The 13,598-nt window shown below is 55.9% G+C and overlaps 1 protein-coding gene across 2 annotated transcripts in view; it reads right to left on the minus strand.

The window, feature by feature from the left end:
• Positions 1–13,598, minus strand: part of SCN4A (sodium voltage-gated channel alpha subunit 4) — a 41,427-nt gene that overhangs the window by 10,305 nt on the left and 17,524 nt on the right. For both annotated transcript variants that reach the window (XM_019805183.2, XM_034640289.1), the window contains exons 7-14: positions 12,361–12,657; positions 11,247–11,310; positions 10,853–10,994; positions 9,829–10,038; positions 9,079–9,232; positions 7,058–7,296; positions 5,103–5,276; positions 4,004–4,360 (exon numbers count right to left, since the gene is read on the minus strand). In XM_019805183.2, coding sequence (XP_019660742.2) covers positions 4,004–4,360; positions 5,103–5,276; positions 7,058–7,296; positions 9,079–9,232; positions 9,829–10,038; positions 10,853–10,994; positions 11,247–11,310; positions 12,361–12,657 — 1,637 coding nt within the window. The remainder of the gene's footprint in view (positions 1–4,003; positions 4,361–5,102; positions 5,277–7,057; positions 7,297–9,078; positions 9,233–9,828; positions 10,039–10,852; positions 10,995–11,246; positions 11,311–12,360; positions 12,658–13,598) is intronic.

Consider the following 13,598-nt stretch of genomic DNA (forward strand, 5'->3'; position numbering starts at 1 on the left):
AGCAGGAGTTGGGAGGAACCTCAGCTCAGCCTCGGGGGCCCCGCGGGTGCCACCTTTGGCCAGCTTGAGGGGCCTCGGGCTTCCAGATCAGATCTACCACGCGTGGGGCATTTAAAAGGATATCACCTAATGGGATCCTCACACCTGCTCAGGGAGGTGGAGTGCTGCTATCACCCCCACTTTGCAGAAAAAGAAGCCGAGGCTTAAGCACGTGATAGGAGTCTGCAAGACCATGGCAGAGGCAGGGTTTGGGGAGGCCCCCGGGTGACAGGGACTCTTTCCAGGACTCTGTCCTCCACCTCCACGGCTGGGGAAGGCAGAACAAAGAACAGGGCTCACATCTCTGAGTTTCCAGGACTTATTGGGACCCTGAATTTGTGAGCCTTCTCTTCCTGTCTGTTAATGGAACCTGTGCTCCCCGGTGCTCAGATGCACGTACCCTATTGCTCTGGGAAGGGCATTTGGCCTACTGCTATTCACCCCCTTTTCTCTCCTCAGGATTCCCTGCTCCACCTGGTTCTCTTCCCATTTCCCTACTGGAAGACTTAAGGGGTTACTGGTCTACCCCTCCAGTCTCCAGCTTTAGTTTCCAGAGACAGACATTTGCTGAACCTCTCCCACTGTGGTGTCAGGGAGCTCCAAGCTAGTAGAGACATTTAATCAGATACAACGCAGTGGGTCTGCATGGCAGTAGAGACTGGAGTGGGGTGCACAGGCTTTGAAACCATGCTGCTTGGCCTTGAACCCCAGTTTACTAGCGATGTGTCCTGAGGCAAATCATATCACTGCTCTGTGCCTCAGTTTCCTCATGGGTATAATGGGGGTGATTCCAGTACCCACCTCCTTGCATTGTTGTGAGGATTAAAAGATCAGTACAAGTAGAGCACACAGTAGGCACTCAAAACATGTTGCTGTTATGTGTGCAAGGACAGAAGGTACAAGGTACAGGGAAGAGTATGATTAACTCTGAGCCCAGCTCAGCATTTTATTAATAAGGAAACTGAGTCCCAGAGAGGTAGAGGAAAGTGCCTGGTGACATACAGCACCATCAGGACCAGAATCCAGGTGGCCAGTCATTGCATAACTTTAGAGGACATCATTCATTTAGACTACAATGTGAATGGCAGCCTCAGAGGTTGTGCAGTGTGGTGTCTCTACCTTCCACCAATCTATCTCCCCTTCCCTCAGGGAACGAGGAGAAAGGTGAAGCCCAGGTGGGGTGGGGGGCCCTGGCAACTGTCAGCCCAGAGGCAGGGCCAGGTCTTACTCTGGCCGTGGTAGATCTGATCTGGAGGCCTGAGGCGCCTCAAGCTGGCTGGGCCAGGGCTGGGAGTGTGAGTGAACATGAAGGAGTAGGGGAGCCTGTAGATGTCCACCCTTGTGCTGACTTTTCCATGAGCCCCCCACGGCCTGGCTTTCACCGGGGGTCCTCCAAGGTCTTTTTATCATCACCTTAGCTACCATGTTAGCATAATATATTTAAAGTGTGTGTGTGTATATATATACACTTGGGGAGAAGGTGCTCCCCATCTCTCTGCCCTCTAGCTACTTTTCTGCCTTTGCCCCCAACCAACATTTATTGGTCTTTCTTTCCCTTTGTCGGGGGGAGGCATCCAGTTGCCAGAAACACATCTGAGATGGGAATTAGCTGCTCTCTAGGTCAGCAGGGTTTGCACACGGCTCCTGCCTGGGACAGAAATAGCGCCACAGGCAAGGCGTGGGGAGGAGGGCTGGAGGGAAGGGGGATGGTCATCATGTTCCCCCAGGGGCTCTGAGGGGTGGGTTACCTACCCCTCGTCATTTCCTCTGCTTCACAGTAACCCAGAGGAAGTGCCCAAGTGCCACGATGCAGGGAACATGGGGCCCCACACTCCCGGGCAGGATGCCTCAGTGCCCTCTGGCAGACACCAGCTTGCATGTGTGGGCAGTGGGCGGGGACAGTGCCCAAGGAGCTGCCGGTGTCTCCTCCCCGGGCTGCTTGGCTCCCTCTGAGCAAAGCGACAGAGCGAGAGAGCAGCAGAGCTAGGCTGGGAAAGAGTATCAGTGGTGCATGTGCATGTGTGTGTGTGTGTGTGTGTGCGGGGTGACACGCATATGTGACAGGCACACAGAGGCAGTGAGGGGTTCCAGACTCTGGAGCAAGACTGCTCGGGTTCTGATCGTTTGCAGGTTACTAGCTTCCCTCCCTGAGCCTTTGCTTCCTCCTCTACAGAATAGCGATGAAACAGCACGTCCCCACTGGGCGGTGGTAAGCATTAAGAGATAAATTCACAGAAAGTGCTAGAATGGTGGACAAATGCACGTAGAGGTCAGGTGTCACCATCGTTACCACCTGTGTTGACACTGTGATTCTCACCACCACTGCTATTACTGACGCTGTTACTGGTGTGATGCAGACCCAGGTTCTAGTCTGGGCTCAGTCTCACCCTAGCTGTGTGGTTCTGGGCAGTGGCTCCTCGGAGCACGGTGCCTACGTGACCTACCTCCCAGGGCTGTGCAGAGCATTAAAGCCCTTTGCGCAGGGACAGGCGCATGGCAAGAGCCCAATCCTCGGGGAGGGTGGCGGTGACACCTATGGTGGGGACCTGAACCACCACTCCCTGCTCCCCCAGCCTTGTAGACCAGGTGCTTTGCTGAGCGCTCAGATCATGTGCTGAATTGGGTCACCACCATTACCATCCCCATTTTCCGCATGAGAAAAATTGAGGCTAGAGAGGGTTAAATAACTTCTGTCAGTAAGTGGCTTGCAATGTTTTTGAGTTTACACATGTGCAGAGGGAGACCCACTGCAGACCCTTATAGTCATGCTGGGCCCTTAAACTTACCTTCACAAACTTCTACTCAGAGCTAGCTAGCTACCCACCCCAATTCCACCCCGAAGTTCTGCTGGGGCATCTTCTCTCTCTCTCTCTCTCCCCATGTCCCGACCTCTCCCAGGGTCAACCAGCTGGGGTTCTCCTGCCTAGCTGTCCCTGGGGGCTCAGGACCTCTCCCCACAGTCTCTTCCTCAGTGGAAGTGACACCCCTCCCCGCCAGCCCGCTCCTGCCCCCAGCTGGAGCTCAGCGATATCTGAGAAGGGCTGACCCAGCAGCCCAAGGATTCCACCGGCCTTTGCGGAACGTGGAGACGTGCGTCTTCCCACTCCCCTGTTGCCCAGGGCAGTGTCGGGCAGGGCAGGAGGCAGCTGGGCACAGAGTTCCTGGCAGGAGTGCTGCCCACCCTGAGCAGGGCAAGGGCTGTGGGCGACTGGATGCAGAGACACGCCACCCCGGGCCACAGCCACAGAAATGTTGGTGAGCATGACCGTGGCCTGCACCCCTGCTCCTCATGGGCCCCCCTGCAGCTCCACCCCTGGACCAGCCCCTCAGGGAAGCCCTGAGCCACAGAAAGGGGCAGGATGAAGGCAGTTTATGCCATCTCTGGATTCTCCCCACTCCTGGGGCCCAATTCCAGGAATGGAGGAGAGTGAAAGAAAGCCGGGAGGCCTGGAGTGCTGGTGCCAACCCCGCGTGCCACCTTCCTGCACCCAGCTGACCACAGAGCAGTCGCTTGTTCAAGGTCACACAGATGACAACAGAGCTGGGCCTGCAGCGTGGGTCTGGCTGACTCCAGTTATCATGTTACTTTACCCCAAACACTAGGTTTCAACGGTACTACGCACAGTGTCGTCTCTGGACCAGCAACAGCTGCCCTGGTTAGAAATGCAGATTCCCAGGCGCTGGCCCCAAGCTGCTGAATCAGAGACTCTGCAGACGTGGGGCCAGGAACCCATCTCGGTTTTAAGAAACTTCCAGGTGATTCTTAAGCAGGTTAAACCATATAAAATTGGGTTTTGAGTGGGGGCGGTAGAATACAGTCCTGAGTCAATGATGTCACCCAGTTTAACCACAAAGGCCCTTGAAGGAAGGCCCAATTTAAAGGACATAATTGAATGGGACATGTTTTGGATGCTTGGGTTTCCTGGCGGTGGGCGGGGGGGGCCACCCAGCTGGCCTAACTCACCACTAGGTTGCCGATGACCATGACCATGAGGAAGACCGTGAGGCACATGGCCTGGCCGGCCACCTCCATGCAGTCCCACATGGTCTCGATCCACTCCCCGCACAGGATGCGGAAGACGATGAGGAAGGAGTGGAAGAAGTCGTTCATGTGCCAGCGGGGCAGGCTGCAGTCGGCCGCGATCTTGCACACGCACTCCTTGTAGCTCTTGCCGAACAGCTGCATGCCCACGACGGCGAAGATGAACACGATGATGGCCAGCACCAGCGTCAGGTTGCCCAGTGCGCCCACCGAGTTGCCGATGATCTTGATGAGCATGTTCAGTGTCGGCCATGACTTGGCCAGCTTGAAGACCCGCAGCTGCCGGGTGGGGCGGGGGGGCAGGGGGAGCGCAGGGGCCAGTGAGGCCCAGGGCCCCCCCCAACTCTAGTCCAACCCGAGGGAGCCCCACCCTTGGGAGAAAGACCTCTCCAGAACAACTCGAATCCCCACCCCATGAGCGGTCTGAGGCCTCAGTCTGCCGCTCTGTTAAATGGGGAGACTCCTATCCGACCACCTCATCCTCTTCGTGTGTTCAAAAGAAAAAAAATCCTTATCTCTTAAAGATACAAACTGAAGTATTTACAAGTGACATTCTATGTCAGGATTTGCTTTAACGGGTTCCCCCCATAAAAAGTAGGGGACAGATGGAACGAGAACCACAGAACGTTGATGGCTGTTGGAGTGGGTGATAGGTACGCAGAGATTTGGTAAGAATAAAAGTGATCCTATGGGGTGGTGGAAAGGATACTAAATCCGACTCCTGATTCCACTACTAACGAGCTTCCTGAGCCCCAGCCTTCAGGTCTGCAATATGGTGCCTGCTCCACTGTCACCCAAGGTCACTAAGGAGTCAAGTCCAAATGTCAGTTCCTGGGCTATCATTTCGGCCCCCCGGCAACGCTATGTGATAAGGGAGGGGCTCTCTTTCTCCCCATTTTGAGTAAGGAAGGTTCTGAGTGGCGGAATGGCGTGCACAAGTGGCTTCTTGGGGATCTCCCCCCCCCATTCTCTGCGTACCCGATCCCGCCCCTCCTCAGCCGGGCCCCGGGGCCTCACGCACCAGTCGGAAGGAGCGGAGCACAGACAGCCCTTGCACATTGGCCAGGCCCAGTTCCACCAGGCTGAGGGTGACGATGATACTGTCAAAGATGTTCCAGCCCTGCTGGAAGTACTCGTAGGGGTCCATGGCGATGAGCTTCAGTACCATCTCTGCTGTGAAGATGCCGGTGAAGACCTGTGGGATGGAGTTGGGGGCCAGTCTACATCACAGAGCCTTGGGGAGCGCAGGGCTTTGGGAGTCCCCCCCTGACCCCCACCTCCTGACAGAGCCCGCAGGGCCTGAGGGGAGGGGTCCGGAGCCCTGAGCAGGGGCAGGCAGTGGCGCCCACGGGCCACGTGTGTGCGTGCGTGAGTGAAGAGGGGAATGGCCCTGCCACAGGGCACGGTGGGTACCACCCTGAGAGAGACCTGAACCCATCCGCTTCTGGCTTTGTGCCCTCGGGCCAGTCACTTCACTTCTTGGGGCCTCACCCCAATCATAATATTTAGCACTCATGCAGCACTTTGTGGTTCACGTGATGACCTCACTGGGATGCCAATTTCTATGTAGTTGTGAGAGATGGTCGCTTGCTCCAGAGATGAGAACGCCGAGGCTCCAAGGTAAGTGGCATGTGCTCACTCATGCCACCCATATGGGAATGAGTCAGACCTCAAACCCAGGTCTTGGGGTGCTTAATTCAGTCTTCCTGTCTCTACACCATGCCCTCTCTACCCTGATTGGCAGGAGTCCCAGAACTCAGCAAACCTTGGTGGACTCAGAAGTCTAGGGTAGGCGTCAAAAGGGGGCAAGGTCAAGGATCCAGGAGAAGGCCAGAGCTGCCCTCCACAAACCGGGAAAAAAGGGGTGTAAAGGCTGCCTAGCCTCCAAAAGCTCCCTAGGCACAGCCGCCCTCCTGCTGGGCACCAGCTGCCCTGGTCCACAGCCTGACAGGGCACATGCTGAACCCCACCCAGGAGCTGTCCTGGGTCACAGCAGGTGCCCAGACGGCAGTAGAGTGCGGGCAGGGGGTGGGCAGGGGGTGGGGAGGTGGCAGGCTGGGCCCATCACGCACAGCCCAGCAGCTGCACTGCACAGGGCACACCCTTGCCCCTCCAGCCCAGCCTGGCATGGCTGCCTCAGACATCTCCGCAGGATAGAAGTGCCTGCCGCGCAGGTTGGGAGTCCAGGGTCTGATGCCCATGCCACCCACATCATCCTCGTCCTCGTACTGCCACAGGTCCCCAAATCTTATTCTCCTTGGGCTCTCCTCACCCTCAGGGTAGGGGGAACACCGCCCTTTTGCCGTTTGGAAACATTTCTAAGGGAATGAGGAAGGGCGGGGCAGGGCTGGAGGATGAGGCGGCTTTTTCCCTTTGTTAGGCTCCACCGGGGCTGGAAATGAGGTGATAATGCTCCTAATGGGCAGGGATAAGCAGGCGGATCAGCGCGTGTCAACAATAGCGGGGCAGGAAAGGCCTGCTGTAGCTGGCCTGGCCACACTGGAGAAACAGTAGTGGGCGGGAGGCTGGGGTTGGGGACTGTGCCCCAGTGGCGGGGAGGGGTGGGGGGCTCTCAGGCCTGGGTGCCCAGGGTTATATGCCTCCACTTTCAGGTCCCTTGGTCCCTCTTAGGCCCACAGCAACCTCTGCAAGTGGAGACCTGTCACCCATGACCCCACTCCCTACCGCTGCCTCCAGGGTGGCCAGAACCCGGAGACCGAGTCCCAATCTTAAAATGTCTAGCACCTCATCCCCATTCTCTCTACCTCCAAATACCCTAAAACCCAAATTCCACATCCCATGGATCACCCCACATTCAACTCATGCCCCCCATATACTGGGAGAATAAGCCCAGCTCGTCCCTGTATGACCCCCAATAGTGTCCCGTATTTCCACACAGCCCAGATGGCCCCAAAGGGCCCTGTGGCCCCCTCCTGTCCTGCCAGGGAGTGACACCTCTCCCCGTCCCCTCCCTACCAGGTTGCCCACGGTGAGCACGTTGTCAAAGTGCTCTGTCATGGGGTAATGCTCCATGGCCATGAAGAGGGTGTTGAGCACAATGCAGATGGTGATGCCCAGGTCCACGAAGGGGTCCATGACAATCAGGTGGATGATGCTCTTGAACTTCACCCATGGGGTGCAGCAGTTCCATATGAGCACTTTGTGGGCACACTTGTACCACCACGGTGGGCACTTCTGGTGGGCCTCTTCCAGCTCTGGGAGTAGAGTAGAAACACACCTGACGAGGACCACCCCACCCCTCCCCCGTGTCCTCCTTTCCTGATCTAGATCTTAGGTCCCACCTCCCAGGTCTGCTCTTGAACTCCACATCTCAAACCCATCCCCTCGGCTAAGCATACTTCAAGCCCCCCTCTCCTCACAACCTGCTCCTGGAGACCCCGACCACATGCCCCAAACCCCTCAGTGTTCCATCCCCAAAGCCCCACTCCTTCAGCCAGCCCTACCTGGAGCCCCTTCTCTTAATGCCCCACCTCAGGCTGGGCCTTCTTGGCACACCTCCCAAAGACAGCTCTTCAGTGACTCCCACCCCCTGCCTGTGGCCTGGGGCTGTGATCCTGGCAAGGGAGACCCCTGATCTCTGGCTGGGCCTGAGGGTCCCCAGGGAGAGGTGGGAGGCCACTGCAGAGCATTTGGTCCCATTCCACTTGCTGTTGGCCAGGGACATTCAGAGCAGACCAAGGACCCCCCTGAGGGCCCTCCCTCCCATTGCCAGCAAAGCTGACCCCTCCACACTGTCCCCAGCCAGTGTATACTTTCTCACCAGAGTGGGTTTCTGGAAACACCCCCTGTTCTTGCTACCCCAGCTCTAGAGCCCTGGGGCTCTGTTAGGCCCATGGATAAAGCTGCCCTTCCTGCTGGACTTCGAGGCCTGCGCTGCCTATGGGAGTCCTCAGCCTCGGCGTGATCTTATGTCATTACCACCAGAAATTTATGAGATGAGTGCTATTAGTGCCCTCTCATCTCAGAGATGAGGAAAGGGTTGGGGGCAGTCCCGTGGAGACCTGGGTTCAATTGGGACACCCCAGGGAGTTAGCTAATTGGATCTCTCAAAGGCTGCAGATTCTAGTCTGATAGTAACAGCCCCACCCCCAAGCTGATGACCCCCAAGTCCCTGCAGGTAACTCAAACAGTGTCTGACACCCAAAACTTCTCACAATGGTCCCGGCCAGGGCAGCATTGAGTGACCTCAGCCAGTGACACACAGCACCCCCTGGGCCTTCTCTGCCAGGGCACAGACTCCTGGATGCCTGTCACACAAGGTCGGGTGAGAAGGTGTCTTCTAGAGGTCTCCAAAGTCCTCTAGGCCCTCCCAGTCCTTCCTGGCACAAGGATTCCTGGACCAGATTTCTTCCATGTTCTATTTCCATTATTCCTCCTTCCCTTGCTTCCTCCTTCCCTTCTCCCTCCTCCTTTTCCCCTCCTTCCCCCCTTACTTCTCATCCATCCATACACACGTCTCTTCCCATTCATTGATCTTTCAGCCCATCCATCCATCCATCCATCCATCCATGTTTGTGTCTATCCACCCTGTCCTTGTTACCTTATCTTGTTCTTTCCCTGACGCTTGTAGGGCAGTATGGGGATTTGGGGAATCTGTGATTCTACCTGGGCAGAGTTTGACCTTTGACCTTTAACTTCTGCCCAGAAGACATTTGAGGAGCAGAATTTCCAGTTTACAGAACACCGGGCCTTCCTGGTTAGTATGATCCTCCTGTCCTTCCCCATTGCCTTGGCAGCCCCCAAGTCCCTCCCCCGGAAGCCCCCAGTTCCCACAGCAGCCTGGCCTTGCAGCCAGAACTGGGCCGGGCTAAGCCAGAACTATATTTATCACAGCCGTTTCTTCGATACCTTAATTAAGTTACTGTCCTTCCGAAGCTGGGCCCAGCCAGGCCCCCACCTGCCCCCTTCCAGGAGTCCGAGTGGCCTGATGGGCAGGACAAGCAGCATAGGTGCCTATAGGGGTGTCAAGCACTCACCTTCCATAGCGTCTGAGATACCGCTGTCTGCACTGCAGCTCTGCCGTGGGGGCCCCTTCTCCCCCAGTGATGTGTCCAGGCTGCCGTTGCAGTCTTTGCCGTGGGCTGGGTCCCCACCTGCCTCCCCGCCTTCCAGAGCCTGGGCAGCCTTGGCCTGTGGATCAGCAAGGGTGGTGGGGACGGAGTCCATCTCAGAGCCCGGTGGATGGACTAATGGACTCTCTGAGCTTCTTTCCAAGTCCTTTAGGGTGGGGCCCCTCTTCTTGTCCTGCCCTGAGCCTGGGGTGGGTTGGGGGGCGACCTTGGCGGTGATGGGATTGACAGGGTAGGGACCAAAATGACGGAAGACCTTCATCCCTGAAGACCCGCCACTCTCAGAAGCCTTGACTGACCCCACGCTTCAGGAGGTGGTGAGGAATGGGGGGCTGCCCCCGGGGGCCTCCACAGGACCCACCTCTCTCTCAGCATGGGCCCATATCCCGCCCAGAAAGAATCACAAGACAGTACATATTTGAGCTGGAAGGTTACTTCAGGTTTAACTACTCCAGATCCCTTGTTGTTAATAGGGAAACTGAGGCACAGAGCTGTGGAATACTATTTCAACTGCCCGACTGCCTCCCAACCCAGCAAAGCCCCCAGACTGGGGCCTTGTGCTCACCCTACTTTGCAGCCCCTAACTCAAGCCTCTCCCTCACCCTCAGCCTGCCTGGGAAAACCCAGGCTGAGGGACTCCTCTCCCTGAGTCCAGACCTTCTCCAGCTCCTCCTGTTGCTTTTTGAATTTCTCCAGCATCTGCTGAAACTCCTCTTCTTTCTCCTGATCCTCGGCCAGGGTGGCCTCGTTCTGCTCTGCGTACGCCATGGCCACCACAGCCAGGATCAGGTTAATGAGATAGAAGGAGCCCAGGAAAATGATGACCACAAAGAAGATCATGTAGGTCTTGCCAGCTGCTCGAAGGGTCTGGGGGGAGGGGAGGAGGAGAGGGAGCACCACGTGGCCCTGCTTGCTTTCACCCGCCACCCCTCTCCACACACCCATTGCCAAGATATGTAAACAGGGAAGGTCGCTCACAGAGCCCGGCGATTTGAGGACCTTGAGGCAGGGGATAGCCATCCTTGGCAGGCTAAGCCACATTCTGGGGAGCTTCAAAATATACACTTGGGACCCAGACTTTCCTGGTCTCCTGGCTCAGAGAGCCCTGAGGACCTGAGACAGACATCTTGAGATCAGAGAGCCAGGATAAAAGAAAATTTTAAAAAATGGTGAACGTGGGCTTTGGGGTCAACTTGAATCCTACCGTTGCTACCATGCTTTGATCTAATAAGAGCTCAACAAATAATAGTTGCCATTATTATTATTATTATTATTATTATTATCATGAACATCGTCAGTGTTGGAAACATTACCAGGGGCCAGAAGGCACTGCTACTCCAGATGCAACCTGCCTACCATGCAAACAGTAGAAGCTAAATAATTGTGTAGGGGCGGCGTTGAATTTCTAAGCTACCCTACTGGTTGCTGTGAGGCCTGGGGGTCTGAGCCAGGCCCAGATCTCAGTGCTTAAGGCGAAGGTGGCAAAGGAAGAAAAGGCTGTGCCTCAGATGTGGGCAGATCCCCAGTGTCAAGAGTGCCTCCAAGAAACTGTCTGCGGTGGCGCTGAAGGGGGTCTCAGGGACGAGGGGGCCTTGTTACAGGTCCTACCATGCCCTGAGGAGGCTGTGGGGCTGGGGGGAGGTGGTGGTGGGGCTGCGAGGCAGGGCAGGGGTGGTCGTACCAGCTGGAAGAGGTTCTCCCAGTAGTCCTGGGTCATGAGGCGGAAGAGAGCCAGGAAGGCCCAGCTGAACGTGTCGTAGCTGGTGTAGCCGTAGTTGGGGTTCCGCCCAGCCTTGATACACTCATAACCCTCAGGGCAGTGCCTGCAGATAAAACGGGCTGCTGGTTTTAGGGAGGGAAGAGAATTCCAGCCGAGGGACAGACGGTGGCGGGTGGGGGGGATCCCAAGAGGAAAAATGCTATAGTGCTTTCTGTGTCCTCCAATCAAAGAAGGGTTCCATTCAAGTCCGCAGGTTTTCCTTACATTCCCATCCACCCCACGTCCTTTTCCCTAATCAGCCCCCGTCTTCTGATACCCCTGGGACACCTTTTCCCCACTCCCCTGTATCACTCACCCAGCATCGCTGCTGTTTCCACAGAGCAGGGCGTCGTTAGCGCCCTCCAGGAAATAGAAGTTCCCTTTGGGAGTCAGAGGCCACAAAGGAAACATGTCACCCACGAGGACACACTGTGGACACACGCACCCATTGCACGCCTGTGGGCACATCTGTGTGCACCACATACCCCAAATGGAGCCTCTCTGGCTTCCCTCACCCCTCCTTTAGGTCTCTGGGTAGATACACTACAGGCAGCTCAGCTGCAAGCCATGTCCGCTCAGCACCTACGCTGTGTGGCTGGGCAGTCGGGATGCGACAGGGGCACAGGGAGCCAGCCCAATGGTATGTGTGCGCATGCCCGTGGCTACCTCACACCTGCATGAGACGCCCGACTGAGGGGTGAGCAGGTGGGGGGAGAGCTGGAATCCAGGGGCCAGTTGAAAAATGGGTACCTTCTTCTAATTTGCCAGAAGGCCTTGTGTGGACTAACAGTGGTTGCATGAAAATGTGTGGCTTGGGCGTGTGTACCTGTGAAGTACGGTGTGTGACTAGGTGAGTCCATGGGTGGCCGATGGTGGCCCTGCCAGGGTGCCAGGTGTTGGGGGGAAAAGAAGGAATGTGTTGGTGAGGGAATGGGGACGATGGGCCGCTGCTTTTCATAGCAAAAGCTGGAGGATTTTCAAAGCCATGGGGCATTCATTGTCACGCTCACCCTTTGAGAAAGACCCTTTTATTTTTTTAAGATTTTATTTATTTATTTATTTATTTATTTTTTTGAGAGAGAGCACGTGCATGAGCAAGGGGGAAGGGGAGGGGAGGGGAGGGGCAGGTGGTGAGGGAGCAGCAGACTCCCCCTTGAGCAGGGAGCCCCATGCGGGACTCGATCCCAGGACCCTGTTATCACCACCTGAGCCAAAGGCCGACTCTTCACCCACTGAGCCCCCCAGGTGCTCTGTTACCTCAGTTTTAGAGGTGAGGGTTCTGAGGGTTAGGGAGACCAAGTGACTTGTCCGAGGTTCCCCAAGCTGGAAAGCGATGGACTTAAGCTTTGGTCCCCCTGCTGCCTACATGGCGAGGGGCTGCCCCAGGGGCGGGGACGGATCCCAGCGGCCTCCCCAGCCTGCCTTCTCACCTTCGTCACTGATGTAGGCATCCCAGTCAAAGGTCGAGTTGCTGGCCCAGCTCTCACCGCTGTTCCACGTGTCGTTGCCGTACCACGTGTCGTTGCCGTACCACGTGTCGTTGCCATACCACGTGCTGTTGGTGTCATTGAAGGGCGGGGGCCAGCGCACGCACTTGTGCCGCAGGTTTCCCATGAAGAGCTGCAGCCCCACCAGCGCGAAGACGCTCAGGCAGAAGACGGTGAGGATCATCACGTCCGACAGCTTTTTCACCGACTGGATCAGGGCCCCCACAATCGTCTTCAGCCCTGACCAGAGGGAGGGTGAGAGTAGGGGATGGGCAGGGTGGTAACTCACTCTCCCAGCCCCTCAAGTCTCTGTCTACTGCATCTCCTTCAAGCCTTGACTTACAGGGGCACCGCTTCCCTGAAGCCTTCCCAAATAAGCCCGCCCTCCTCCCATCGCATCCTGGATGTGGAGCCTTTGAATGGCCAGTCTCGGCCACTTAGAAGAATGCACTATAAAGACCTTCCAGGCTGTTGCCTATCTCGTAAAGCAACACAAAGGCACAAGGTAGAGTTGAATAAATGTCGCCAGATTGACATTCCCAAACTGTGTTCTACACAACACTGATCTCCCCTGCTGTGCCCTTAAAAGAAGGAGTTCGATAAATGTTTAGGAAAGGCTCAGTTCCAGATGCTGCTCTTGGAGTGTGACTGTAGATTATTCTATCAAAGGCTCTGACAAGTCCTGCAGAAACAAGCAAACACTTTAATACCATGTTCCCTTAACTTGCTTGACAACAGAAACCCTTTTCTTATAATGCCTATTAACACCCAAGGAACAACAGCTCTAGACTAAGTTGGAGATATTATTGCAACCTGCCCCTTTGGACAGACAAAGGCATAGAAACTCTTACAGACTTCTAGGGATGGATTCCCATCATTTATGGAAGAGCCATAACTTCTTCTTTGGGCTTAATCAGTGTCTCTTGTTTCTGTATCATTTCCTTTTCTTATCATGATGTGGAAAACAGGCGGTCAGCAGCCACCTTATCAAAACCCTCCAAGCTGGGAGGATGCTGGAAGCATAGCATCGAGGAAAGGTACTCTGGCCTTCACTCAGTGGCCAGCGAGCAGTGTGGCCTTTGGGAAGCCTTCCCCTCCCAGGGCCTGTGAGGGTCTCACCTTCCTCAGCCACAGTTTGAGGGTGTTGGACTAGGGGAAAATTATGGTACTTTCTAGCACTC

Source organism: Ailuropoda melanoleuca, chromosome 13 (genome assembly GCF_002007445.2).
Source record: "Ailuropoda melanoleuca isolate Jingjing chromosome 13, ASM200744v2, whole genome shotgun sequence".
Classification (NCBI taxonomy): domain Eukaryota; kingdom Metazoa; phylum Chordata; class Mammalia; order Carnivora; family Ursidae; genus Ailuropoda; species Ailuropoda melanoleuca.